The 26,006-nt window shown below is 48.3% G+C and overlaps 7 protein-coding genes across 8 annotated transcripts; 5 read left to right on the top strand and 2 right to left on the bottom strand.

The window, feature by feature from the left end:
- Nucleotides 1–110: 110 nt before the first annotated feature.
- On the top strand, nt 111–8,256 carry SPPG_07761 (uncharacterized protein; the record flags this gene model as incomplete). Its single annotated transcript, XM_016755921.1, has 25 exons — nt 111–228; nt 328–954; nt 1,015–1,055; nt 1,126–1,288; nt 1,351–3,255; nt 3,321–3,393; nt 3,481–3,905; nt 3,963–4,227; nt 4,298–4,331; nt 4,394–4,589; nt 4,665–4,750; nt 4,835–4,881; nt 4,943–5,016; nt 5,086–5,351; nt 5,412–5,518; nt 5,583–5,850; nt 5,916–6,014; nt 6,082–6,302; nt 6,368–6,423; nt 6,485–6,598; nt 6,671–6,741; nt 6,800–6,964; nt 7,030–7,139; nt 7,201–7,703; nt 7,772–8,256. 25 exons carry the CDS (start codon nt 111–113, stop codon nt 8,254–8,256), a joined length of 6,519 nt encoding a protein of 2,172 aa, XP_016604978.1.
- Nucleotides 8,257–8,452: 196 nt separating this feature from the next.
- SPPG_07760 (prolyl aminopeptidase) lies at nt 8,453–10,125 on the top strand. The gene is made up of 10 exons (XM_016755920.1): nt 8,453–8,634; nt 8,696–8,726; nt 8,787–8,855; nt 8,914–8,973; nt 9,043–9,071; nt 9,144–9,294; nt 9,349–9,509; nt 9,569–9,712; nt 9,778–9,869; nt 9,932–10,125. The coding sequence occupies exons 1-10, from the start codon at nt 8,481–8,483 to the stop codon at nt 10,013–10,015; spliced, it is 975 nt and encodes a 324-aa protein (XP_016604977.1). The 5' UTR covers nt 8,453–8,480; the 3' UTR covers nt 10,016–10,125.
- A 235-nt stretch (nt 10,126–10,360) lies between these two features.
- Nucleotides 10,361–12,318, bottom strand: SPPG_07759 (the record flags this gene model as incomplete). Of its 2 annotated transcripts, none has more annotated exons than XM_016755919.1 (3): nt 11,851–12,318; nt 10,835–11,774; nt 10,361–10,767 (listed from the first exon to the last, which is right to left on the bottom strand). In XM_016755919.1, exons 1-3 carry the CDS (start codon nt 12,148–12,150, stop codon nt 10,361–10,363), a joined length of 1,647 nt encoding a protein of 548 aa, XP_016604976.1. In that variant the 5' UTR covers nt 12,151–12,318. The 2 variants fall into 2 exon arrangements, with proteins under 2 accessions (XP_016604976.1, XP_016604975.1); XM_016755918.1 differs by having other exon boundaries at nt 11,857–12,318.
- Nucleotides 12,319–14,020: 1,702 nt separating this feature from the next.
- On the top strand, nt 14,021–18,656 carry SPPG_07758 (uncharacterized protein). Its single transcript, XM_016755917.1, has 13 exons — nt 14,021–14,326; nt 14,391–14,456; nt 14,518–14,548; nt 14,608–14,807; nt 14,886–14,915; nt 14,974–15,030; nt 15,099–15,237; nt 15,293–15,636; nt 15,701–16,258; nt 16,338–16,845; nt 16,908–17,033; nt 17,105–17,210; nt 17,279–18,656. The coding sequence occupies exons 1-13, from the start codon at nt 14,177–14,179 to the stop codon at nt 18,498–18,500; spliced, it is 3,537 nt and encodes a 1,178-aa protein (XP_016604974.1). The 5' UTR covers nt 14,021–14,176; the 3' UTR covers nt 18,501–18,656.
- Nucleotides 18,657–19,892: 1,236 nt separating this feature from the next.
- Nucleotides 19,893–20,494, top strand: SPPG_09494 (uncharacterized protein). The gene is made up of 2 exons (XM_016757661.1): nt 19,893–20,181; nt 20,257–20,494. The coding sequence occupies exons 1-2, from the start codon at nt 19,957–19,959 to the stop codon at nt 20,296–20,298; spliced, it is 267 nt and encodes an 88-aa protein (XP_016604973.1). The 5' UTR covers nt 19,893–19,956; the 3' UTR covers nt 20,299–20,494.
- Nucleotides 20,343–23,674, bottom strand: SPPG_07757 (uncharacterized protein). Its single transcript, XM_016755916.1, has 7 exons — nt 22,783–23,674; nt 22,611–22,702; nt 22,433–22,534; nt 21,994–22,346; nt 21,767–21,912; nt 21,654–21,699; nt 20,343–21,584 (listed from the first exon to the last, which is right to left on the bottom strand). Exons 1-7 carry the CDS (start codon nt 23,582–23,584, stop codon nt 20,405–20,407), a joined length of 2,721 nt encoding a protein of 906 aa, XP_016604972.1. The 5' UTR covers nt 23,585–23,674; the 3' UTR covers nt 20,343–20,404.
- Nucleotides 23,675–23,924: 250 nt separating this feature from the next.
- SPPG_07756 (formamidopyrimidine-DNA glycosylase) lies at nt 23,925–25,732 on the top strand. Its single transcript, XM_016755915.1, has 6 exons — nt 23,925–24,016; nt 24,076–24,240; nt 24,300–24,623; nt 24,677–24,837; nt 24,903–25,047; nt 25,103–25,732. Exons 1-6 carry the CDS (start codon nt 23,933–23,935, stop codon nt 25,583–25,585), a joined length of 1,362 nt encoding a protein of 453 aa, XP_016604971.1. The 5' UTR covers nt 23,925–23,932; the 3' UTR covers nt 25,586–25,732.
- Nucleotides 25,733–26,006: the final 274 nt, after the last annotated feature.

The raw sequence follows: 26,006 nt of genomic DNA, 5'->3' as shown, positions 1-26,006 counted from the left end.
CTCGGTTCTTCTGGCCACCTCACCCCTCAGCGGGAGCGGTAGCGAGCCCAGTAGTTAACCTGCTGGCAGCTGCCAGGTTACAGGCTTCCAGCGGTGTACAGTTGAAAAGGATGACCACTAAAGATTGTACCTCCACGACTTGTGAAGATCCTAGAGAATGGGACAAAGTCGCGGTGGGAGAATGGGTGAGATCACTTGGGCTTAACGATCTGGTTGGCAGCTTTTTGGGTACGTCGAACAATGCAGCTTTCTGTTATCTTTATCGTAACATCGAGATTCGGAGTTATTGGACTCGATTTTTTACTTACGCGGTCATTCCTCCTACAGACAACGACATTGATGGGACGGTACTACTGAACGAAATCTCGAGTGAAAACGTCTTAAGGGAGGAGCTGAATATCACCTCCTTTGGTAAACGGAGAAAAATATGGAGGGGAATACAAGGGCTGAGGAAGATGCTGGGGATAGATTACAGCTTCTCGGCATCCAGCAGCCCAACTGCATCCCTCGTCACCCAGCAATCCGGGGCAAACACCCCACCGGGTTCCGTCCCTGCCGCTTTTTCTATCGATACACCAATGTTCCCACTGTTGCTCCCAACATACTCGATTGCGGATGCCTCTTCATTCCCACTACCAAACACAGCCGAGGGTTCTCTAGGGTCCCAAGAAAGCATTAAGCAAGAATTTTCCAGGTCATATAGTACATCGGAAGTACCAGGCGACCTACCGTCAACGCGATCAGAGCAGCCTATTTCGGGGCCCAAAACTGATATGGGAATTGCCAGCGCCCGTTCAGAAAAGTATTGTAATTCGCAAAGTACCGACAAGTCCATATGTCCACGCTATGATGACGCCATGGATATCGCCGCGCTATTTTTTGATAGATCCGCGCGCAAAGTATCCCAGGAAGTTCATGATGACAATGATGACTTTGTGTTTATTAGGAAGCGAGGTAAAGCTGGCATTTTGCAGTGATTCCGGCTGCGAGATCTCATAATGGTTCACGACATAGCTACTCGGCCACCGTTTTCATTGTGTCAGACAATCGCCCAGGTAGACTGCTGAATTGAATTATCGGTTTATCAGAGTTCGTGTTAACTGTATTTTCATATTTCACGTATAGTCCGCCATCAAAAGAATGCTAAGACAGCCAAACCTGACGTATGACGAGCCACAGTACCGAGAAACCTCGCCTGACGGTAGCGTAATTGCAATTTGGAGACCGCCTCTGAAGACTGCCAATCATTGGGTGCGCTTGTTTAAGACCATGAATGGCGAAGTCAAAGGTAAATAGCTTAAGACTTGACATCGGATAATGCGCTCAACATAACCCTTATCTCGTGTCTAGATGTGGTAGATAATTCCGGTCGATATGCAAAACCCGAGACTGACTATGTGGAAGATGCGGAGCCCAGTCACATGACAATCGGGAACTCAAAGGCACCTGTGCTTATTAAAGGCCACGGCTTCGCACCACGGGTCCCCGGGGGATATGCATGTAAGCGCCAGCGCCTGGAGAAAGAAGACGATGATGAAGTCTTGCCCCTGTATGGAGATTCTGAGACTGACGATTACGAAAATGACTCCGAATGGGAAGAGGAATGCCAAGAAGATGAGCGAGCGGAGATAAGGCGCAAGGGGAACTCTGCCACTTTTCAAGCGGAGGCTAGGTCTATTTCCGATCCGAATGCGTCAAGTTTGAGGGAACAAATGGTCACAATGGAGATGGAAGTGAATGAGGAAGAGGCAGAAGAGGAGAAACAAGGCGAACATGACTTGGATCACTTTGCTAGAAATGGCAAACGGAGAGGAATGCGAAAATGGCCTCCGTCGTCACAGATAGGATCCGGTCGGAGAGATATGAAAACCCACCTTCCGATCGTTGTTGGCAGTACTCGCTTTCTGTCTTCCGAAAAGATTCAGTCAATCATCGACGAGGAGGTCAAAGGTTTTGAAAATAGGTGGCGTACAAGGGAATTACCAAAGTTGGAAAAAAAGGCGTATAAGCTTTGGAAAAATGAGCGATTTCTTTTGGAGGACAAAAAACTGGCGTTAGAGGATCTACAAACCCGAAGATTTGCAAAGCAACTTGACGGATATTTGTCACATAAGTGCAGTAGCGTGCGCGAGATCAGAGCTAAATGCGCCAACCTGGAGGCGACGGTAGAGGAAATGTGCAGTTTGAAGTGGATGATCGAGCTCTTTGAAGGAGAAAAGCCTATAAAGCCGGTGTCAGAGAAGGTTGGTGCTCCCCGACGGAAGCGCGACAAATCCGCCGCTTTTGCAAAGGAAGATGACCACTGGAGTGATTTCATAGCCAGCGAGGATGAATATGGCGAAACGGGCATGGAGGTGGAGGGAACGTCCAGTGATGAGGAACGTATAGATCGTGAAACCTCCTCAACGCATATAGATCAACCGCGTTCGCCAGTTCGATGGAGTAAGCGGAAGTCTGATGATCAACCCACGTCGCCGGAAGCAGATGTTAATGGAGGCACCGGCACAAATGCCTTGTACGAAGAGCCGTCAGATCAAGAAACGAATGAAGAGGAATTCGAAATGTCGCTCATACCAGAATCAGAACCACTCGATTGGGAATTAAATGCACTGCCAGAATCTCAACCTGTGGTGAAGTTGACCGCCCTGCCAAGCTTGGGCAATAGATCGCGAATCAAAACCCCGAATGCGCGCCCTTCAGCTTCGATGGACGTGGCCGTCGAAAACCGAGAGGCATCTCTCGAAGAGTCGGATGAAGATGTACTAATAACTGGGTTTACTTTTCCAGTTCAGCAAGGCCAACCCTCCTCCAGATCTGTCAAAGGCGAGCAGCATGGCTCAGCGTCCGAATCCAAATTTTCCGATGTAGCCTCCACTGGCTCAGTTGGGAGAAACGGTGCTGGTACGGAAGGCCAGAAATACCGCGATCCGATCCTCATTGAATCGGATGATGACAATCGGGGCGATCTTCAGTCAGAAAAGGGGACATCTGCTGGCAGGAGACCTTCATTGGTCCTGGCTGATCTTCGCGCCGCCCAAAAAGCTTTCTCAGAGGATCAGAAAGAGAAGATCGCTGGCGGGCAGCAGGGAAACATCAGGAATAATGTAAATAGCACGTCGGGGTTGCCAACCAGTGGCGCGAAATCTAAACGAGAAGCTAAGTGGAAAGATCGTGAGACAGCTGGCCGCAGCAGACACAAGGAAAATGAATTTCAAAGGAAGATTGATAAGCACTTTCTCTCACGTTGGGCAAACGGTGAGTGCTAAGGAGGGCAGTCGACTCGTGTCTTCTGAAGGTTTTCTGATGGTTTTACTTGGTAGAACCTGTGGATGAAGTTTACGCAAGGGTCAAGAACATACGGAATAAGTCACTACTTGGCGAGATTCCTACAAGGTTAGAATCATTTTGGTCTATGATGACTTTAGACACTTGCTCGTCATCATACTCTCTGTTCATTATCTTTAAAAATATTCATTCCAGCTCAAACGCGCATTACGATCTTCAACTTATCACTGAACACATAGTTTTCCTCTCTCAAATACGTAGTAACCGTCAGCTGGCCCACTCTGACCAGAGGCCCGTATGGGACGCGCGTGCGGAAATGCTCGACATGTGGCCTGACGACGCGGCGGCTAAAGAAGGCATAAATCAATTTATTACTTGGCGTCTTGAAAATGTTGAGGAAAACGAGGGGTCCATAAGCGACCAATCACTTACGGGTGCCGAAAGTTCAAGAGAATCCAGTGATCTGTCAGGTGGAGAATCACACAGCGGGCAGCTAGAATCCAGCCTCAAAAAACAGCGCCTGTTTATCGCTGAGGACGATGATAACAACTCTAGCACTGGGATATTGAGTAGTAAATCATCGGAAGGAGATGTCGGACGAGAAAGAATCTCCATAAATGGTGAGACAGAATAGAATTTACGTATAGTTCGAGGGCATTCTAATAAACTCCCATTAGGCGTAAAACGAAAAATATATCGTCCGTCCATTCCGAACAGAAAGAAAAGCAAATCTTCCAACAGACGTGTGCCTAGCGATGACAGCTCATCTGATACCGAAGTAGTGTACATAGACAGTGATTCGGCAAGTGATGGTGCTACCGGCAGTCGTAGGCAGAAGGGGCGCCGAGAGATCAAGGAGATCAGGCCTATGAACGATCTCACCCGCAGAATCCAGAAACAAAGAGGGGAACAAGAAGAAGCAATTCGTCGCAGGGCCAAAATGTAAGTTTCAGTAGCGCTGATAGCATAGGTAGCTTCCGCAACCAGTAACATTGGATTTGTGCACCTTCAGACAAAGCAGTCGTTTGAGTCTCACGGAGCGAAAGGTACAACCCATTTTGTCTAGTCCTTGAGTGGATCTCTAATATATGTCACGTCATTCCTCAAGATCATTGTCAATTTGGGGCACGACGAGTCAGAAGAGGATATTCTTGTTCCAGATTTTATAGCTGGAGAGCTCAAAGACCATCAAATTGAGGGGATCCGCTTTCTTTGGAAGAACATAGTGATGCTGAAGCAGCCATCTGCAGACGGACAGTCAATGAGACATGCCGGATGCATTTTAGCCCACGCAATGGGATTGGGTAAGTGTCATTAGTGTCATTACCTTTATGTCCGCGGGAACAGAATGGTACGAATTGATTTGGTTATCTTCTTAGGCAAGACGATCCAGACCATTGTATTCATATTTGTGCTAATGCGTGAGATCAGGGCTGACAGCAAAGCCATTCCGGAGCATTTGCGGGTATGTTGGGTGCCCCCTTTGCGATTTTGTGCTTCATTGCCCCTTCCCCTGAATCAATGGTTCGCCTCACTGTTCGGATCATAGGCCGGCCGAGTACTCATTGTCGTGCCCGCCAGTGTGGTGACAAACTGGTGAGTTCATATTGACATCTGTTTATGTCGCTCGCTGGAGAATAACATTTCGGTCGGTTAGGTTGCGAGAGTTCTTCCAATGGATACCAGAGTCTGTGATGCAAGATGTGCTGCGTAATGTTGAAACACTGACGTGTAGGTATTGGGGGCGATTTAGATCTTTCCTATATTTACCACTCATGCGATCATGACCATATCTGGTAGCCATGGGAAAGACGATGCTGCAACGACGGAAAACAATTGAAAAATGGCATTCTGAGGGAGGGGTATTGATTACGGGGTATAATATGTTGCAGGAGCAGTGGAAGCAATCAAAGAAGGCCAGTGACGAGTTAATGGCAATGCAACAGCATGAGATGTCACAAGGCGGCGATCCCACTCGGATTCAAGCGACCACGTCTAAATACGAAAATGTGAAAGGATGGATCTTTGAGGGTACTAGTCTTTTGGTCTGCGATGAAGGGCATTTGGTACGTAAAACTTAGTGTCGTTGTTGTTGGTTGATTTCCTGTCATTAAGCTCCTATCCAGATCAAGAACACGAAGTCATTGCGGTGTCAATTAATGAATAATTTTCAAACTCCTTCCCGAATATGTCTCACTGGATTTCCTTTGCAGAATAATCTCTCTGAGTATTGGTTAGTCTCTGTAAGATTGTTCAACCGAGATGGCAAGCAAGTTTCTCATGTCAGAATACTCCAGGTGCATGATCGATTTCGCGGTGTCAATGTTCTTGGGGACTCACGCCGAATTCCGAAATAACTACGAAAATCCTATTGCGAATGGTCTTCATGCTGATTCCACGGACTCTGATCGAATACTGTCCCGGAGAAGGATGTACATGTTGACGCGATTAATACACGACATTGTTCTACGAAAGGATAATGCACCTCTGAGACGGGAGCTGCCCGAAAAAACAGAATTTGTGATCGTCTGCAAGCTGACGACGTTGCAGCACGAGGCTTATCGGGTGCGTATGAAAAGTTGGCCGCGTACACATGTCTACACTTCAATTAATGCTCTAAACATGTGCAGGCCTATCTTCAAACGGTCGAACCTGGCTGCAGCTTCTCTAACATCATCGCGAGAATGCATCCCTTACTGTTGCTATGTGGACATCCAGGCGTATTCAAGGTGAGTTTTCACCCCTCATGTAGCGGTGTAAATAAGTAGGCACCAGCTAAAATGAGGACTTTGGCAGAGGGTTGTTGATGAGAAATTCGCAAAACTTGAAAAACTCGGAAAGTCCATTTCTCGCGGCAAAGCGGCGTCCTCGTCCCGGCGCGAGTCATTCGCGAGTGAGGCCCAACCTGACACAGATTTTGCCCCCACATCCATTACCGCGGCCACCTCAATAGCTGACGTCGATCCTGAATTGGATGGCGACGCGGAAGATGTTATCCAGGAAGATAATGTTGATGTGTAGGTCGCTCGGCTCCTAATATGCGATACGCAGAAATACAGTCTTATGATGCATCTCGTCATAGGGGGTTACTCCGAACATTGCATCCGACTTTCGACCATATTTTTTCAAAGTATCAAGGTTGGTCATTCGATATTGCGCACTGTTCTGCACTCGTTCCTGATCTATCATTTTCATCCAGATATCCTTTCCCTGGAACATTCAATCAAGATGCAAATCACTATGCAGATAGTTCACAGTGCGCGAAGAAACAAACAGAAGGTGTTGATCTTTTCAAGAAGTGTGCCAACATTGCGTAAGTAGTTGATCATGAAGATATAATCACCGCGCACAAGTTATGTATCACTGAAGACACACGGGAACCTAGATTATATCAAAGATGCCATCGATAAGGAAGGAATTAAAACCTTTCTCATCAAAGGCGATGTCCAAGCCACGGTAGATTGAATGAAATAGCCATGTCTATTCCTTCTTCATGTACTAACCTGCTTTATAGGATCGTCAAAAGCTTATCGACGAGTTCAACAAATCATCCATAGCAACTGTTTTTGTGATTTCCACCCAAGCCGGTTCAGTAGGCGTCAACTTGCAAGGAGCTACCCGCGTTGTATTGTTTGATATAGGCTGGAACCCGTCTGATGCCGAACAGGCAGTCGCCCGAGTATGCAAAAAGCTGCAGTCTTCCTTTTTGCGTTTCAAACTGAATAAGGAACTTCGAAATCATAGGCTTATCGGTATGGGCAAAGAGAGCCCGTGTTTGTTTATCGATTACAGACTTGTGACACTTTCGAAACAACACTCTACAAAAACAACATTCATAAGCTGGGCTTGTCCAAGTGAGTTTCCTGCCAATGGTAATATTGCTGGAGTGTAAGCTTTAACTCCTATTACTTTCAGGCAAGTGGTCGATAAGAAGAACACGAGCAAAAACTACACGAAAGCCGAGATGAAGAAATATTTTGAGCCTCCGCCTAAAGACCGAGGATGGGAAGTCGCCCCGGAAGAAGAAGAGTCTCTACGGAATAAAAATGACCCAGTCCTGAATGATATTCTTACTGTGTGCCGGGAAGGATTAATTCGAGTTAGGGAACATGAAGACCTTTTGCAGGAGATAGAGGATGAAATGGATGAAGCTGAACGGGCAGAAGGCGAACGTGCTTTGGAGGAGGAGCGAATACGACGAAAGGAGGGCAGACGAGGTGGCCCTCCGCCACCACCACCACCACCATCGTCACCACCGCAAACACAATCTACATCAACCATTGCAGGACCAACGCCGCTACCTGCTCCTGGCGGGCAAGCGATATCCACCGACCAACCTTCTCAGGGGACAGCCACACCATTCGTTCCTGGCAGAAGTGCCCATGTGTCGGAAGAGACTATTCCGATCCCGCGCACAGGTATACACTATCCCTACAAAAGTTGGTACTACCCAGGAAGTCCGAAAAACTAATGGAGACGACTATAGCAGGATCAACCAGTTCGACAACAGTAGAAAGCTTGACATCTCAGCCTCAAATTGTCGACTCAAATCTTTCCGCTCTGGCGCGATGGACAGAGTACAAGAAACACCAGGAGCATCTTGCCCAATTGACTACGTTCGCCGGAATCCAGGAAAGGCCACCAGTATTTGTGAGTATGTTTTCGGCAAGGCCTAGTACGACGGCCAGTGTCCCACCTGCCCCAGCGATGACCGCGGCTCCCCTACATAGTCCCGGCGTTGGGACCGTCGGTACCTCGAGTACAAGCGCTCCGATGCAAAGTCCGCATCCAATGCACGCCCCCGCATCATTTTCTCAACCAACATATAGATACCCTGCGACACCTGCGGGTGCTCACTTTCCCCCACCATCCCCTTATGGGCAGCCACGTCCTCCAAGCTACCCTGCTGACTTTTCTCAGTGGACGTCGCCAGATTTCTGGTTGCGACAGTTTGCGAGGCCACAGGGTTGAGAGCCCCTTGATTAATAGCACTCAAAGAGATCAGTTGAATTGGATGTAGAAACTATGTAGTATTAACTTGTTTGCAGTGTATATTATAATTGCTTGTAGAATATTGTAAATGCGCAACCCTAGTCAAATATCGTGGATTGCCGCGCTCCCGTGATTGAGTCATCCCGCCAAGCGCGGCTGCCGTTCATATTCCAACACCTTTGTTGAGTGTGCGGATTTTGAAAATGCAATCCAATGCCCATCAGCAAACCCTGCGGGGACTTTACCCGCCAATCGAGCCTTATGAAACAGGATTTCTCAAAGTCTCTGAAGTTCACACCATCTACTGGGAGACCAGTGGAAATGCCGCGGGAAAACCCGTAGTTTACCTCCACGGAGGTGGGTCCCCTAGACGTCCCAGCTCTACCAGACGAGGAATTCTAATAATTTGAAATTATAGGACCTGGAGGTGGAACGTCTGGGGATGATCGGTACCGTGTTTCTGTTATTTTTTTTTTAAAAGGAAGGCTTATGGATTTGGACGCTTTCAGACGTTTTTTTGATCCATCTGTTTATCGAATTGTTCTTTTGGATCAACGTGGATCAGGCAAGAGTACACCGTGCGTAACTTTGTTGCAAAATATGGCAGGGAACCGGACGATTAATACATAATTGTAGCCTCGCTTGCCTTGAGGAAAATGATACTTGGTCCTTGGTCTCGGATGTTGATAAATTGCGGTGAGGTTTAGATCCTTACTGTGCTTGCTACTTTTTGCAGTAGTCTAAGGCTGTAATTCTCTCATGAAGGAAACATCTCAATATTGACAAGTGGCTAGGTTCGATACTTCTTAGATTTGTGGCCAAATAGCTGTGCTTGATTTGATTTCAACCACCATTTGGACTTCTAGTTTTTGGCGGTTCGTGGGGGAGCACATTAGCACTCTCGTATGCTCAAAAGCACCCGGAGAACGTGAAAGGGCTGATTTTACGGGGAATCTTCCTGCTGAGGCACGCTGAGTTGCAGTGGTTTTACCAAGAAGGTGCCAGCAATATCTTCCCGTACGTAATCTAATTAGCAAGCCATCCTCTCCCCCAAACTAAGCTAAATTGCAGGGATATCTGGGAGTCTTACTTGGAACCCATTCCCGAGTCAGAGCGCGGAGACCTCATCGCGGCCTACTATCGGCGTCTTACGGGAACTAACGAGGAAGAGCAAATGCGTTGCGCAAAAGCATGGAGCAAATGGGAATGCGCGACTAGCAAGTTGTACATAGGTGTGTTCAAGACTGGGTTAACCGAAACATGTTTTCCGTTTCAAACAAGGTCACTTCAGATCCCGAGCATATCAAGAAAGCTGAAGATGACAAATGGGCTGCGGCCTTTGCCCGCATCGAATGTCATTACTTTATAAACAAAGGTTTCTTTGATAGTGATGGCTACCTTTTGCAACATGTGGACAAGATCAAGCATCTCCCATGTATGTCCATTATATTGTGTGGAGAATGAAAAGGTATTAACGCTCAACCGTGTCTTGCAATCCAGGTGTTATTGTTCAAGGGCGTTACGATGTTGTTTGCCCCGCACGAAGTGCTTGGGACCTGAAAAAGCAGTGGCCAGAAGCGGAGTTCCACATGGTAAAAGTCCCCTGCATCCTCTCCTCATCATGCGCAAGATGGTACTGACCGATCTCTTACAGGTACCTGATGCCGGACACTCTGCCAAAGAAAAAAGTATAACCGCCAGATTGGTAGAAGCTGCAGATAAATTTAGAGAACTGTAGTGAAAATTAGTTTAGAAGATGACGATTTGCATCGATCGGATGCCCAGCTGTGGCGTAAGAATAAGGAATGTGCACGTTGCAAATCGTAAGATCACGTCTTTTCTCGAGCATTCAATTGTATCGCACAAGCATAATGCTATCTGGCGACAATTAAAGGAACTGCAGCAAGGTAAAGGCTTCCGCAGAACAGGAGACTGTACATTATGTATTTTGAACCGGACCGAAAATATTGGCCATCCATAATATTACACTTTGACTATTGACAATTAGGTAGAATAAATACATTCGCATATCCTAAACACATATGAATAGAGCATCGCCACCTCTGAAGTATCAATCAACCAACTACCACTGATCCTTTGGAATGCTAACGGTAGAGTCGGAGCTGTCACCACTGGACCGTATCCCTTTCACAAGCCGACGTAATTTCCCTTCTTGCTTTCCTTTTCCTTCTACATGTTTTCCCCTGAACGGACCCGCACCTGCCCCAACCAGACCATCAATCTTTATGACAATGGCATCTAATTCGGTCGCCCAGATTTGGCGTTCTGCGCCAGTCAGTAAGCCTGATGCGAGGGCGCGGAGGCAAAAGTCTCTTTTTGGTATCAGATATGTGTCCGGGCCGCCGCCAAGAGATGTAAGTCTCGTAGGGGCGCTCAGAGCTGCTTGACGGGTAAATCCTAAAACGGGGGCGTTGGCGGGAGTTGATCCCAGTGAGGTGAGAGGGAGGAATCCGCAAGCTAAAGGTGCTGCTGCAGAAAAGTTTTCATCTTTAAGAGCTGACCTGGGAGTGTCAAACCAAGAAACGTGTTTACTCACCAGTATCGCTAGGAGAACCAATCATTCCAAACGCCCAGTCATCTTGCAAAATGCCCCACACTGCAACTGTATCACTAATATCCACCGATATCTCCGCCCAATGGCGAGATTCCCAAGTCTTTGTTATAGGAGTTCCAGATTCCTCTGAGGTACTAACTTTTCGTCGACGTTGTTCCTCCGTTTTAGTTTGTTCATCTTGTCCATTTGAGGAATTTGAGCGAGCGTACGAAGCAATGAAATTGCTTTTCCGCCATGAGTTGGTGTCAGAGAAGCGTCCATTCCACCATGAAAACCGTGAACTCGATGCCGAAAGTGCTTTTTCAGGCCTAGGTGTTTTGATGTCTTGGGCTGAGTTACGCGGTCCCTCTGGGTTATAGTTACTTATAACGGCCAGCTCTAGATTGCGCTCCTCCATAGGGATGTGATGATCTTTTTCGGGGACTGGAGGATGTTTGGCGATAAGGCTGTGAGCACCTTCACCCAGGAGTAGAATACGACGACGGTGACTTCGTCGATGCATGAATACACCAAGTATTACCAGACCAACCAGGAGAAGACCTGTTGTTACTCCCGCAATTGTTACGGCAATTACGTTTGGCCCGGATGATTGACTAGAGTCTCCGGCTACGACGGTACTTGCAGGTGTTGCCGTGGATGTGGCAATTACAGCGGTTGTCGAGACGGATGCGCTAGTGGCACTGGAAATGACTGTCAGAGAGGGTAGAGTACTCAATGACGGAAGGATAGGACTGATTGAAAGGGATGATGGTGTGGTCGAAGGAGACGGCAAAACTGTGGGCGTCATGGTTGGGTCACGGACGGGGTTTGACGGTGTTGACAGCACTGGAGGAGAGGGTGCACTATTGCTGGGAGCTTGCGGAAGACTTGATACTACTGGAACGCTTGATATGACACCAGCGCACTGGACAGCAAACTGGTTCTAAAATTATTACACCTTATGAATACATGATGCATGATAGCAAACGGGTGTGGGAGCAACGTTATACAGTACTCACACTCACCCTCGAACTCCCACTGACGCCGGCCAAGACGTTCAGGCATCTAGCACCACTCCAAATCAAGCACCTCTCAAAGAATACTTGCCCCATTGCATCTCCGCACACTGCGGCATTGCTTTCATCCACTTCTCGCCCTTGTTCTCGTCGTCTACTGCTTTGATCTCGCACATCGCTAATTGCCGTCTGCAAACACGACAAGGTGCAGTCGACCGGTTTCGGAGACGTAATTGGTGCAGGCACAACTGGTACGAGCTGACGCGGCTTGAGGCAAAGTACGTCCTCGGAAGGTAGCGGCATCGCACAAGTGGGCCACGACCCCGAGCTATGTACAAAAACAAGAGCTGGATGGGTTTAGGACAAGCAAAGGCGGGAAATTGCCCAGGCAGGCGGCAAGTAAGGCATGTCTTTGAATGGATAGTTAAATCAATCATCTATCCGGACGGTGAAAAGCATATTCGGCCTCCAATTTCGAAGCCAAAGAATTCTGGATCTCCGACTGTGTCGTGACGCGTCAAAAGCGCGTTCTTCTGCGCAGCAGCTGCCATCTCAGTTCTCTATCCAACACTTACTCTGGAATATAGGCTTGTGAAAGCGCAGTAGCTCTCCAATGCATTGAAGGAGCCACCCTTATAAACGTCAAATGCTTATTGCAGCGTATGCAGAATAGAAAGATTGGCCATTCTTTCTGAATATCGCAAAGGTTTAGGCAGGACAGCGTCAGTCATTCTGTACATGTGCTCTGAAGACGTTTCATCGATTGCTTAGGGCATAATAGAGATAGGCTGGAGGACCATATTCCGCTCTACGAGTGTTCAGTTCCAGTCACTGACATTGCATGCAACTAGAAGCCGGGCTGACCTTAGTAACTTTGGGTGAATTCCAGTATCCAAGGTACTATGACCCTCGATGACCCTCGATTCGTCATAACCTTAACCTTGTCTGTGAACTAAGCTTTTTATACGGAATGTTCGCCAATTCACTACCGATCCTCGCAGTAGGAATGTACGTATACACCTCTGCTCCAAGTTCATCCCGGTAACAGCACTCGCATGCACAATGGCTGCGACAATCCCCTGTGTTGGTAAGGTTTGAGCGCGCTGGCGCGCACCCTTGCAGGAAACAGTAGCAACCCAAAGATAATCTTGCCTTGCCGCATGCATCAGCATTTCCGCTGTCCCGACGACATTAGGACTTTTAATGCAAAATTATTATCTTTGCTTGCCATACATCTAAAAATTGCGAAGCCCATTGGGAAGGCTCTATGAAGACGTCATCATCTCCAGTGTCATTGGCGAGAAGGTCCTTCAGTGCCATGTGCGTAATTAGTTCAAGGAAACATTGAGATGCATCCTAGGTCGCCCTTTGTATCAAAATACCATGGCATACCATTGCCACCGAATATAGTAAAAAATTTGACAAGTTCTACTTTCGCGTTGGTTGCTTTTTCCACTCCATCCCCGAAGGTACAGACGGGAATACTTGCGAAAAGTTGGAATGGACTTGCTTGACCTAACCAAACGCAAAGTTCATTGAGTAACCGACGACACGGTTGATATGCCCAATACGTGACAGATACTGCAAAGTCTGTTCGTGAGGAAGAATTCAATGTGTGTTCTTGAGCAAGCCATATCCCGACGCACAGGGGCACGCACTCGGAACATCATACTTACATTACAACCCCAAACCAGAAACCCTTGTACATTGTACTGTGTAAAGGACCGCCAAAGGGTTAGCACCCTTGGCGGACGGTTAGTGATCAGATTGATTTTCCGTCGTTGAGAGAATAATCGGAGGCACCCATGTAGATCTACCAATTCATCTTGTCGTTTGACGTGTCCCATGGCGGACCCAAGGCTTGCATTGGACTGTGCTCTCCGCTTATCATTCAGGTTACCTAAGATGGTTCGGTCATACGGTCCCAAGCCCGTAGCGAACGAAGTCGGGATTGGAGTGCGGATAGGTTTAAAGCTTGGCCGACGCAAAAGGAGATCAAAGATGCCAAACGGCTGCATGGCATTGCAATGGCGGAGTTGCTGCTTGCAAATCAGAGACGCTAAGCATTCCATAATCCCCTAAAAGGAATGTTCGTTAATTTTCATAGAACCACATTCTCGGAAAGGCGATGGATCCAGTAGATCCAAAGGTGTGAAAGGCAGCACTGCCACTTGATACGCTTGCGGCTTAAGAACTGTGCAGAAGAGATCTCTTGCGGTGGACGACGGGGGCGCTTTGAAATTACAAGGGAGGCAAGGGATTGGTAAAGGAGCGTAAAAGTCGTCCCTCCCCGCAAGAGGTTGTCTTGCAAAAACTGGAGAAATAGCCAATGGCGCAGAAGCAAGAGCCCTTTGCCTCAAGGGCAGCTACCATTGCGCGAAAAGTCTTGCTGCGACATCCTGTCCGTGCAAATACTCTATATAATACAGTGGATCCAGAGCATGACCACGAGGTTCACGCAAAATTCAAGCCATACGAGGTGGGTGACTCTGCAGAGACGTGGTCGTTTATTATCGGTCAGCCTGACCTGTGTGCTGCTCCAGAGTATTGCGTTCGAAGAGCCCGATGGCCCTGGCCTCCGGAAGCACTATCGGCATCAAACTCGCTTGGTGAGTGAATGATGATAAGGGCCGATTTTGCTTTGCGTAGCTTTGACTGATTTATCCACAGACTCGCATCATCCAAGAACTTCTTCAATACCGTAAGTATCATCGGCTCGTAGTTACCAAACGATCGGCTTTCTTGATCATTGCTTCATAGTCCTTGCATGTGTAATCACTCTTGCGATATCATGGCTGTATGTGCTTCTCTTCTTTGGATCGGAGAAGCTGGCCGAAGCACGCATCGAGCATTATACCGAGCTCATTGAAGAGGGACATAGATTGGAAGCTGTGCTGTATGCATTATGGACATGCTTACTAGCGGCGCTCTTACCGGCACTGGTGGTTTTGATATGGGCGGTAAGCGTGATGATAGCTCTTGTACTAGGATTTGCGCCGACCACATCGGCTCATAATTTCTGCTTCTCTGATATGCAGCCTGGAGTTACGGGGTCAGGAATGGTCGAGGTATAGATACAAAGTTTGTATTTACCTTGACCGAATTTGGCAATGACCAATTATGCAGCTCATTGCATTCCTTAATGGTGCAAATTCAATCACCAAAAGTACTTTGATGAATATGGTAAGCTTAACATCGCATTAGGTGAGGACCATGGGTAATGCTCACACTCTCCTCTTATTACGCTCTAGGCGGCACGATTTCTCGGTATCTTCGGAATTGCTGTTGCAGGGCTTTACTCTGGAATTGATGGGCCAATGGCCATGATTGGGGCATCGCTCGCGATATTCATAGTGCAGCTTGTGCGGAAAGTGCCGGTCTTCCGTCGTTGTAAGTCCCATCTCTCATTTTGCATATCGCCATCTAGCTGATCTTGTCGCCAAAGTCTTCTATGGAGAAAGTCATCCGAAGCATTTGGATGCCGGCCCGGCAGCGGCTGCTGGGCGTAATGCCTTATTCTCCTTCCTTGAACAGACAGCGCTACGGCTTTTTGCGACAATCGGTGCGGCCGTCGCCATTGCCGCCATCTTTCGAAGTCCTCTAGGTGGAGTAATGTTCACTTTAGAAGAAACGATGAGCTTCTTCGAGCCGCGTATCATGATTAGAACATTATTTTGCACTGTTATTGCTTTTTTGGTTGTTGGATTCGAGGTTGCCAAGCACTTTCATTCTTTGGATACCGTGCAAGTTGGGGAGAACGCCGGTAGTTTGGAGTTTACTCTGTTTCCTGTGAGTAAGATATTTATGGAAACACTGTCTAACGATGACTTAGAAAGTTCTTAACATGCGCCAGGTCAACGTGGACTGTAACCGAATTAATCCTTTGACTCCTGGGAAGCTTTTGTTGTTGCTCGGTCTTTTTGTGTCTCTTGGTGTTGTGATGGCCTTCGTTGGAACCCTATGGAATAACCTTTTGAGCATGGTTCAAAATCTCCGGCTACCATACACCGTTCGCAATTTGGAGCAGACAGCGGCCGCGTCGTCGTGGGTGCGCCATTCACAGGAGGAAACAACAGATGGAGGAAAAGGGAAGCCCCGCAAGTTAGTCGCCGTAGCCTCTGACAAGCTGAAATCACGCCGAGGTCTTTTTACATTCATACGTTTGGTTGAAGTCGCTGTTGTCTGCATCATTACTACGCTGATCGTTGTGCTTTTGCCGACGGCGCCTGGCGTTGATCCGTGTCTCCCCTTGAGCACAGTAACGGATCATGTTCGAGATACTACACCCACCGAATGCCTAGAAGGTGTGGAAATTAACTCTACAGCGATATCCGATTCAAAGTTGCGAGAATGTTTACGAGGATTTGGCGGTGTTTGCCTGCCGCCAGATTTGAAGAATGAATACGAGCATGTAAGTTTCACAGCAAGATCATCTTCTCCCACTTTCACCCGCCTTTGAGCTTTCATACTTACTTTGACTGTCCGTGCAGAGCATCATTCATAGTTTCTATCGGCCTGTGGAGGTTGAAGCAGCCCGAAACCGAACTATCATTGAAGAACAACCAGGAGGCCGTGAAGGTCATCAGAGTACAATATCCAATGGACCTGCACACCTTACTTCATCTATCGCTTCAAATGCTCTGCCAACTTTTGACGAAACCGCATCGGCCTTTCTCCCGTTCAGCGAATCAAGAGGGGTTCGCATGGGTCTCCGTGTCCGAAGGCTAACTCGACGGCAAGAGCATGGGAATCCCGGAGGTCACGAAAGCACGGACCGTCCAGCATCAAGGGAGCCCTCTCCGTCGAGCAATGCACCTTCTGGCGAGCATAGCCCGTCGCCCTCTGAAGCAAATGGCCATGGCAACAACACGGGTGATGTGAAACTTGCGACCTTGGACATGCTGATCCCCCAGGCGGACCTGCATGCGCAGCATGCCAAGGTAGATCAGGAGGGACAATGCTACTATCAAGTGAGATCGCTTATGTATTCCACTCCTGGTAAGATATTCCCATATTGTCACCTTGAAGACGTTACAGACTTACTGACACTTGCTCATCAGAGAAGCAATTGAAGCTTCTCCTTACCCGAGGTCTATATCAACTCTTTGATATCCGGTCTCTTGGAATTTTCCTTGGTGTATATCTATTATTGAGTCTGATCACGTATTACATCGCCCTACCAACAGGTGTGTACCTTAGTCTTAATGATGTGCAACATACCATACTCATTAACCATTGTATTCTGTGCTGGTATTAGATTTGGTCATTCCAAACTTGATCATGGGTGCAGTTACAGGGCGCATCCTTGGAGTCGCTTGGAACTACATGCGCGGCTCCTCAGCGATAGATCCTGGTCTAATTGCGTACGTACTTTGACATTTGCTTGCGACATCGTACCACATCAACACCGTTTGACCATGTTTCATCACAGATTGATTGGGATGGCTAGTTTGTGGTCTGCGACCAGCCGTCTGACCCTTACAGTCATCGTGATATGCTTTGAGTTGACAGGAGACTTTGATGCTATCCCTGGATTAATTATCGTATGCTTCACCTCTGCATGGGTTTCGTCATTTTTGGGTGAATCGCTATATCATCTTGAAATGCACAACAATCACACACCCTTCCTACCTCCTGAACCCTCACATCAACTTCGCACCATCTGCGTCCGCAAGTTGATGTCCCACAAGAACATGGTTGTGCTCACCTCAACCGCCAGGCTCAGTGCGTGCGCTGAAGCGATTCAATCTGGCCATAATGGATTCCCAGTTTGTGAAAAGCTTATGGTGGAGGATTCCCACGGACGTCAAGTAGTGCGGTATCGACCTGTCGGATTTGTCTATAGGGACTTGCTTTCCGAGACTCTCACGAGCCTGTGTGAAACCAAGACCTACGATCCGACTAGTACTCGCATCGATATGACGGCGATCATGAACGTGAGTCCAACAATCGTGCGCGAGGATGCTACTGCTGCCAAAGTATTTTCAGTTGTCCGATCTTTGGGATTGCGGCATGTAATGGTTGTTGATCGGGACGGATTCCTGGTTGGACTTGTCACAAGGAAGGATTTGTTACGGGGAATGCATGGCGACGACCATCACAGCCATAATGCCAAGAGGAAGGATACAAAAGGCTTCTCAAAGACAATCAAAGGCAGAGCAAAGACCTATGGGCAAGGACATGGTAGCGGAGACTTGATTGTAAGTGAACGAGGCGGTGGAGGTGATGAGGAATTGGGAACGGTCATCAAGCCAGCTGAGGGTGATAGTGCTGGTAAGGAGAAGATTGAAAGTGCCCGCGACGAAGGCAGTCAGCATGTTCTTCGACAAGTAAGCGAAGAGACTGTATCGCCAACAGCAGCGCAACTTCGTGAACATGAAGGAATTGTCGGTGTGGAGTTGCGACACTCTCCTCAGGAAGTAACACCAGTAGATCCCCTTGCACAGGCGGGAGGTCAATCCTCCGAGCAATCGTGGTCAACCCAGGGAGGTCTGCTCCGTCTTCGCACCGTCCGTAGCTCCGTGGCCGCTGTGCGGTTGGATTCAATGGACACAGAATCGGACAATGAGGAGGAAGCGGATCACCGCAGATGGAGCAGGGATGACGACTGTGTATTCGATGGGGAAGAACACAGATTTGGGCGAGGTACATGATACTCACATGATAGACATTATGAGGGATTCAAAGTATATTAGTAGATAGCTACACTGTACATTTGTATTCGACAGTTATTCGCGATACCCCGAATGTAACTTTACGTTGGAGTTGTTTTCGCCATAAGGCTTGCGCAAATGACATTTAAAGCTCAATAAGGTTTTCATGTCATTTCTGGGGATCTTTCCAAGAAGCGTGATGCGGGCTTGGACCTCTCACTTACGTCATTAGATTCCTGTCCCTGATGACGAGGGCCATCTCTCAAGTGCTTCATAAGTTGAACGCTTTTTTCTTTTTTCCAACATCCTGCTACTCTAGAAGAACGGTTAACGTTGTGCCATACAAAAGATGTTCCAGCTCACTACTACAGTAGTGGTGACCTTTGCCCTATGCATTGTCCAAGTGGATGCACTCTGTAGATGCTCATGCGGTGGATTCCACAGGGGAACGTTTTCAACTGGGAGCTGCAAGTAAGTGTGCCAAGACAAGACTGTACGCCCACAATCAAAAGTGCTTCCGAGGCCATTTGCTCATTTATTCGAATTATTTTTTGACAAATAGTCCGGGGACATGCAACCTACGATACGGAGTATGTCCATACGGATGGTACGCCTACAACCCGACTGCAGCCATTATTGGGGGAGTGATCGGCGGATTCGTCCTTCTCGTACTTTTATGCATTTGTTGCTGCTATGCACTCAGACGGAGGCGAGCCGGCATGTGGAGGCAACCCATTGTCTTCGGCAATCAGATGGGCCAGCCTGCGTATCGTGACTCGTCTTCGAATTTCAATTCTGCGCAAAACTTGACGGGAGCACCGATGTCCGAGGGTAGTCACGGTCAGGTACATCCGCGTCCTCCCTATCCACCACCTCCGGCCGCTGCCTCTGGCGGCCAACACCCACCGCCGATGAGCGGGGTATAGATAGTAGTATAGCACTTACTGATGCATTATATCTCAAATTTACAATAAACATTGGAGCAAGGTGCTTGGCAATGGGCCGTATAATGACAGACGGCAATTATATGACGTTCCTGCCCTCGCTTACGTCTCATATTCATTTCTCACGAATCAAATATCTGCAGCCCTCTGGACCCATTTGAGCTGAATGCACAGTTCCCGCGGGAACATCCGCCCTTTCTCCTCTCTTAAAGGTCTGTGACTGGCCGTCCATCGTCAATGTCATTTCCCCAGCCAGGATAATGTGTGTAGTTTCGACTGCGTGAGTGTGGTTTGGGTATACTGCATGTGGCATATCTTCCCAGACGAATGTCGTGGTATAGCCTTCTGCATTGAGACGAGAAGCGAGATCGTTTTGGTTCATGGGGACGACAAACAAACCAAGGAAAGGGTTGGTGAGCCGTTGCCAAAGTGTCGCGTTCTTCATGACGTAAGGGTCCCAACCACCCTCTTGCACAGATTTCGCAAGTCCATTTTGACTACGACAACAAAACATGATGCGTGCATTTATTGTCAAGCGTACTTTTCACACATCGCTCCTAGCCCGCTCGGCAATCAAGAAGGAATCCTCTAACCTGTCTCCACATGGTGGGGCAGGTATCGCCCAAGGAGACCTGCAAAGAACCAAAGCCGCCGTGGGTGACAAGTTCCAGCATCTTCCACCAGGATGGGCTAAAAACGAGAGAAACAATAAATACTACGAGCTCGCATGTAGTGGTGTAAGTGCATATAAACAAGCTCCATCCAACAGAACGGAACGTCTTGTTGATGCTGTTACTGTTTCTGTGACGCAGGCCGACAGGGCTCATCCACCGCCAAAGCCCGCCAAGAGCTAAAACAGCGGACAATAGTTATGGAAAAATCGTTGACCTCTTATGTGCAGCAGATGAAATATATTGCCAGACTAAAACCGTAAAGTTAAGACAAATACTGGTGTTCAGACTAGCCTATGTGCCTCCCGTTGACCGTTACGTTGAAAGTATTTGGTCGCGACACCTTTGGTCTGGGGTGTGCTCGGCCCACCAACAGCCCACCAGCCATGCCCCCTGCATGAGAGCGCACCGGTGCGGACATTGGACGTACATGGCGTTTCCGACAATCGTCTTCTACTGGCCTATGTTTTCCGGGAGACGCCGAGGATGTGAATGCAGAAGCTGGTCTGGTTCGGTTATCTGGCACATCGTCCCACGCTGGCTTAGGTGTTACATTCCTACCAATGGCAGTCATGTTTGAAGCGCCAGCTTTGTCGTCCTTGTCTGATATGCCAACCGCACCTACCATACCCTTTGGTTCATCTGTTTCCGACTTGCCTGTAGGACATTGGCCTTCCGTTACATCTGCTTCATCCCACTCATCCTCCCAGCTTCCATTCCGCAAATTTCCTTGCGCGAAGGCTCCACCTGGCACACCATGTCTGCTTGTTGGTGCGCTTTTAGGTCGTGAACTAGCCCTTAGCAGCCACTGACGAACATCTCCAAAACCTGCAGCTCGCTCACCATGTGACGGTGGTGGCACGGAACTGGTGCGATCAAGCAAGGCGCTGGGTTCGTGCTTGTTGGATATTTGAGCAGACATCAAACCCACGGCTTTGGCTGCGTGAGCTGCCTTTGTCTCCACCTCACGAATTATGTCTTGTATCTTCGCAGGCCGACCAAAATCCGCTGGTCTTTTTGACGCCTCCCGCTCACATACCCCCGCCCCGACTCCCGTCATAGGAGATGTCGACCCTGTACGAGGGGTACGTGGGCGTGATACAGGGTTCGCAGAGTTGCGAGGGGTTCTCCGCTGAGACGCCGACCGCGACAGCTTCTCAGAGCCCGATGTCTCAGCAGAATCAGAAATTGACATGTGGCCATCAGTGTCGTCTCCGCTCGAGGTCCACACTATTGGTGACATGTAGGATCTAAGCCCTGATAGAAGCTGACGTATCAGCGATTCGTGAGACGCAAGGCGGTTGATGAGGGTTCTGTCCATGCCAGCACTTGTCGAGCCATCTAAGACACTCTCTGTCGCAAGGACTGCATCGTCTCTTTCTTCTTGCTTTCCAGTAAAGCATTCCTCCAGAACATCTGTCAGCCGAGTGAAAAGTTCAGCTTGTCGCCTATGTTCTGCGAGCTGTCGTCTATGGCAGGCAGACGAGGGAATGTCAGCGAGGTCAGCAGTGTTTCATGCTGCTTGTTTCATTCCTCACCTTCTCTTTCGTCTCCTTTTCTGTGTATCGTTCGCTTGATGGGTATCTAGGTGCATGTAATCCAGTGAGGCCTCACAAAACCAAGAGATTTTGGCATAACAGTCAGATCTTACCTCTTGTCGGACTCGATGCCCTTTCGTCGTCAGTCGAATTTAGTAAACCATCCCCAGTGTGGATGACAGATGGAGGGGCATCTCCGGAGAGAGCTTTCGTAGACGTTGACTGGTTCCACTTGGGCTGTGTGAAATGCGTAGTACGACTTATGTGTTGGATGGTGTTACGTTAGGCGCTCCCCAGCCACGATGATAAGCGTAGGTTAGGACAAATGGTCGATACTTACCACCATTCTTCCCACTCGGCGTCGATGATTTTGTCATCGTCCGTTGTCGCTTCCTCGGCACTTTTTATTTCTAACTCATATTCAGTGCTTTCTGACGAGCCATGCTTGGTTTTTCTCGATGCCGCTGTTGACGACGCTTTTCGTTGGTTTTTGCCCTTTATGGTGGAATTAGCACCCTCAGTTGATGCCTGCAATTGCTCATCCAACTCATGAATACGTTGCAATGCTTTCTTGAGCCTTTTTCGTATCGCTCGGGTTTGCAGCCGACGTCTGGCCAGCTCGTCAACCATTAGCGCTTGTTCAGTTTCAGCAGTAGACTTGAACAGGCGGAGAGCGGTGATTTCTTGCGTCAGCTACGAAAAGGTAGAGAATGGCACCACTTTTTAGTCTCAATATTACCCCAACACAGAAAGCAATATTACCTTCCCTGCTTACCTACCTCTCGATTTACTCCCATAGTTCGCGCTGTTTCATCTTTCATAATATGGTTCTCTCGCTCAAGTACCGATATCTTTGCATTGCAGTTGTCATGCTTAATACGCTAATGAACCCATTGAAGCATCTTTATCTCATCAGCTGTACAGCTCATTAGTACGCATAGGCCAACAGGGCTGTACCTTTTCGTATTCTTCAATGATCGCTCGACGCGTCTCGTCTTTTGCTTTCTGGACAGCCGCCCGGGAGGACTCCAACATTGACTTTTCGCGGTCTGTTGAAGATATAGGATTACGCTGTTACCACCAGCGCTCAGAGGGAGTGCCTTCTCTCCCGATATTGCGTGGTACACACCAAAGGCTTCGCCAAATGTAATGGCATCGTATTCGTCGACACTGAGCATTAATCTCCTGTGAATCATTCGAAGTTTGGCGATTGATACCCCCTGTGATGTTGAAGTAGGCGTGGGGTCTCGCGATTGCTTTTCGAGGGATGGCTTAATAATGGTGTTGAAGAGGCCTTTTAACTTTCGACTGCCCGCAGAAGGAGTTGCTGGACGAGAAGGGGCTGGCGTAGCCGGCTGAGAGCCGCCCGGTGACACATTGCCGGGATCAGGGACATTGTCGTCATTAGAGACTGCCGACGGGCTGTCTAAATTCTCAGTTTTTTCACCAGTTACTGGGATAGGTGCTTCTGTCGTCGGTACTGTCCGTTGCGGAGGAGCCGATAGAAGAGATGCACTCGTAGGGTTTGCATCTGGTCCACCACCTGCCTTCTTTTTGCTCGCGACTTCTTTCGCAGCTCGAACAGCTTCAGCCAGAGCCCTTCCTTCGTCCATCCCGCTATCCAGGGTTTCCAGCATACGATCATAGAACACCGCTTTTGATATGGCTGTTTCTTCATTTGTAGCTGCATTCATGAGTGTGGCAGAGTGTATGACCGTCATAAAAGTGTCGGGACGGGCGGCAAGGGATGCGCGACGGACCCGATTGACAAGTGCTGAGGCAGATGGGCGACGGCCAGTATCGGTCGGTATGTTTGCGGAGGGAATGGCAGCTGATGCAGCATATTTCTCAGTCACGGATACCCTAGCCGATGGCTCGGGAGAATTCGATCCAGCAGATCCGCGACGAGATCTCACGCCTGCTTCATCCATATTATGCGGACTCGTGCTAGGTTTTATAAAATATGAAATAGATCTTATTAATGGGCAGGAAGATGCAGTACGATTCGCGTCGCGTTTCTCATGCCCTAGGTTAGAACAAGGCTCGTATCGGGCCCTCTCGACTTCAAAAGGATGAATTTAGAGTAGAGCAATAAGCATTATCTATGTAATTCTATGAACGAGGAACAAGAGCGATATGATCTATGAGATACAAAGTCTTGATGACTTCTTATTACTGTCGGCGACGTGCTTACTGAATGCTTACGAGTGCATGATGACTCATCAGTCGATCAGCATAATGGGCAAGTGGCATCTGCCTTGGGTGTTGTAAAGAACACAATGCCAGAGCTTCCAGAAGTGGAGCGAGCACGGCTACTTATTCATTCCAATTTCTTGAATAAAGCCATAGTTGATGTTGAAACAGTAGGTTCAGTTGTCAGTTCTAATCTCACCGCCATCTTTAACTTGAGGTCAACCCTTAGGTCGTGGACGACATTGTCTACCAAGGGTGTACAAACCAAGAGTTTGCTACCAAGGTGAAGGGACGAACCTTAGTAGATACTGGCCGTCGCGGAAAAGTCTTTTATCTGATACTCGATCAGCACCCTTGTCCTGTCCTTCACTTGGGTATGACCGGCTCTGTTCGGGTACGTCAAGTTTACAGTGAACCTCAAGTCGTGTGCTCGTATAACTTTTAATGCTACAGATCAAAGGACAGGCAGGATTGGAGTATAAGGATTTCAGTACGGCTGGCGATGATTGGCCACCTAGGTTTTACAAATTTGTCATCCGCTTTGATGACGGCCAAGAACTGGCCTTTACCGATATGCGACGGCTTGCGCGGATCAGGCTAGTTGATGGGGATCCACTCCTGCATCCGCCGATATCAGAGTTGGGGTTTGATCCCTTGTTGAGCATGCCAGATCTGGATGTTTTCTCCGAGACAGTTCGTAAGAGAAAATGTCCCATAAAAGCGTTGTTGCTCGATCAAGCCTTCAGTGCGGGCGTTGGGAACTGGGTTGCGGATGAGGTAAGCAGGTTGAGAATGGTGACCGTAAACTTGTGCTAAACCGATCTCATCAGGTCCTGTTTCAAGCTCGGGTGCATCCTGCCCAGAATACAGTATCTCTGACAGATGCAGAGTTGGCCGCGTTGCATGATCAGTTGTCATTTGTAATAAAGACTGCTGTCGCCGTTAATGCAGACAGCAGCAAATTCCCTAATGATTGGCTTTTTCATTATCGGTGAGGTCGGCGAACGCTTGCAAACGATACATCTCCATAGGAGATCTCATGCCGTTGGTGCGCAGATGGGGAAAAGGGCGTGTAACAAATCGAGAGGCCAAGATGCCTGACGGGAGTAATATCAAGTTTGAAACGGTAGCGGGACGTACAACGGCGATTGTACCGGCTGTGCAGAAACTACATGGCAATACCATCATTGGGCGAAGAAAGGTGCATTTTTGCGTTGATTCTTGAGTGCGAGTCATCTTATTCACACATGCCATAGAATAAAACGAAAAGTGAATTAAAGGAGGAGGACACTGGTGCCAGCCATCCTGACGCCGCTGAAGAGGTTCCAATTAAAGGAAATGGACGGAAGAGAATAAAAGTAGAACGTGACCAAGACATTGCGGATGTAGAATCGTCACCTAGGACAACACGCCGCAAACGCATAGTAAAACAAGAGATAACGAGTCCGGAAGCTGCAGAATTCAAACCACCCGCAAAATCCAAACGACTTCGAACGCCTATCAAAAAGGAGGAACCCCAGACGTCATCAACGGCCACTCCCCGACGCCACAGCACACGAAGTCATACACTAAAGCAAGCCATTAAAATGGAGCCTCTCGACCCGGTCGTCGTAGAAAGGCCTGTAGATGCAGCTACAAGTTCTATTGTTTCCGCCTTTGGACACCCCATCCCCGATTTTCCGTCGGTAGATTTGGAGGATGCTGATGACATGATAAAACTATTTCAGCAAGTAGTTTGACAGGATAGGTAGATAAATAGCTATCTTTAGCAGTTTCGTTAATACATGCGCGCCATAAACGCAGAGAAACACTTCCATGGAACCTGTTAGCGAATGACAATCTCAAGAAGCTATTAAGACAATGGCGCGTAGAGTAGATATTTTTAGGAGGCTGATACGCATCTTACACGGGAATGTCCTCAAATCGGCCTGACAACCACAAAAATACTTGATCTTGTTCCTGCCATGCCTGAGTCCCAAGCTCCACTTCCCGGGATGGGGGTCATACTGCGTGCGGACACGTCAAGGAACGACGCAGGACGGAGAACTGTGAAGTTGGCAGGAGTTGAGAATGTCATGACGATCAGGTAGCGTGGGGAGTTGAGGGCAGAATCATAGCAGCTCCATCCGCGACAAACTCCCTTGGCATGCCGCCAGGCAA

Source organism: Spizellomyces punctatus (genome assembly GCF_000182565.1).
Source record: "Spizellomyces punctatus DAOM BR117 chromosome Unknown supercont1.17, whole genome shotgun sequence".
In the NCBI taxonomy this organism is placed as follows: Eukaryota; Fungi; Chytridiomycota; class Chytridiomycetes; order Spizellomycetales; family Spizellomycetaceae; genus Spizellomyces; species Spizellomyces punctatus.
This window is presented reverse-complemented; position numbering and strand designations above follow the sequence as displayed.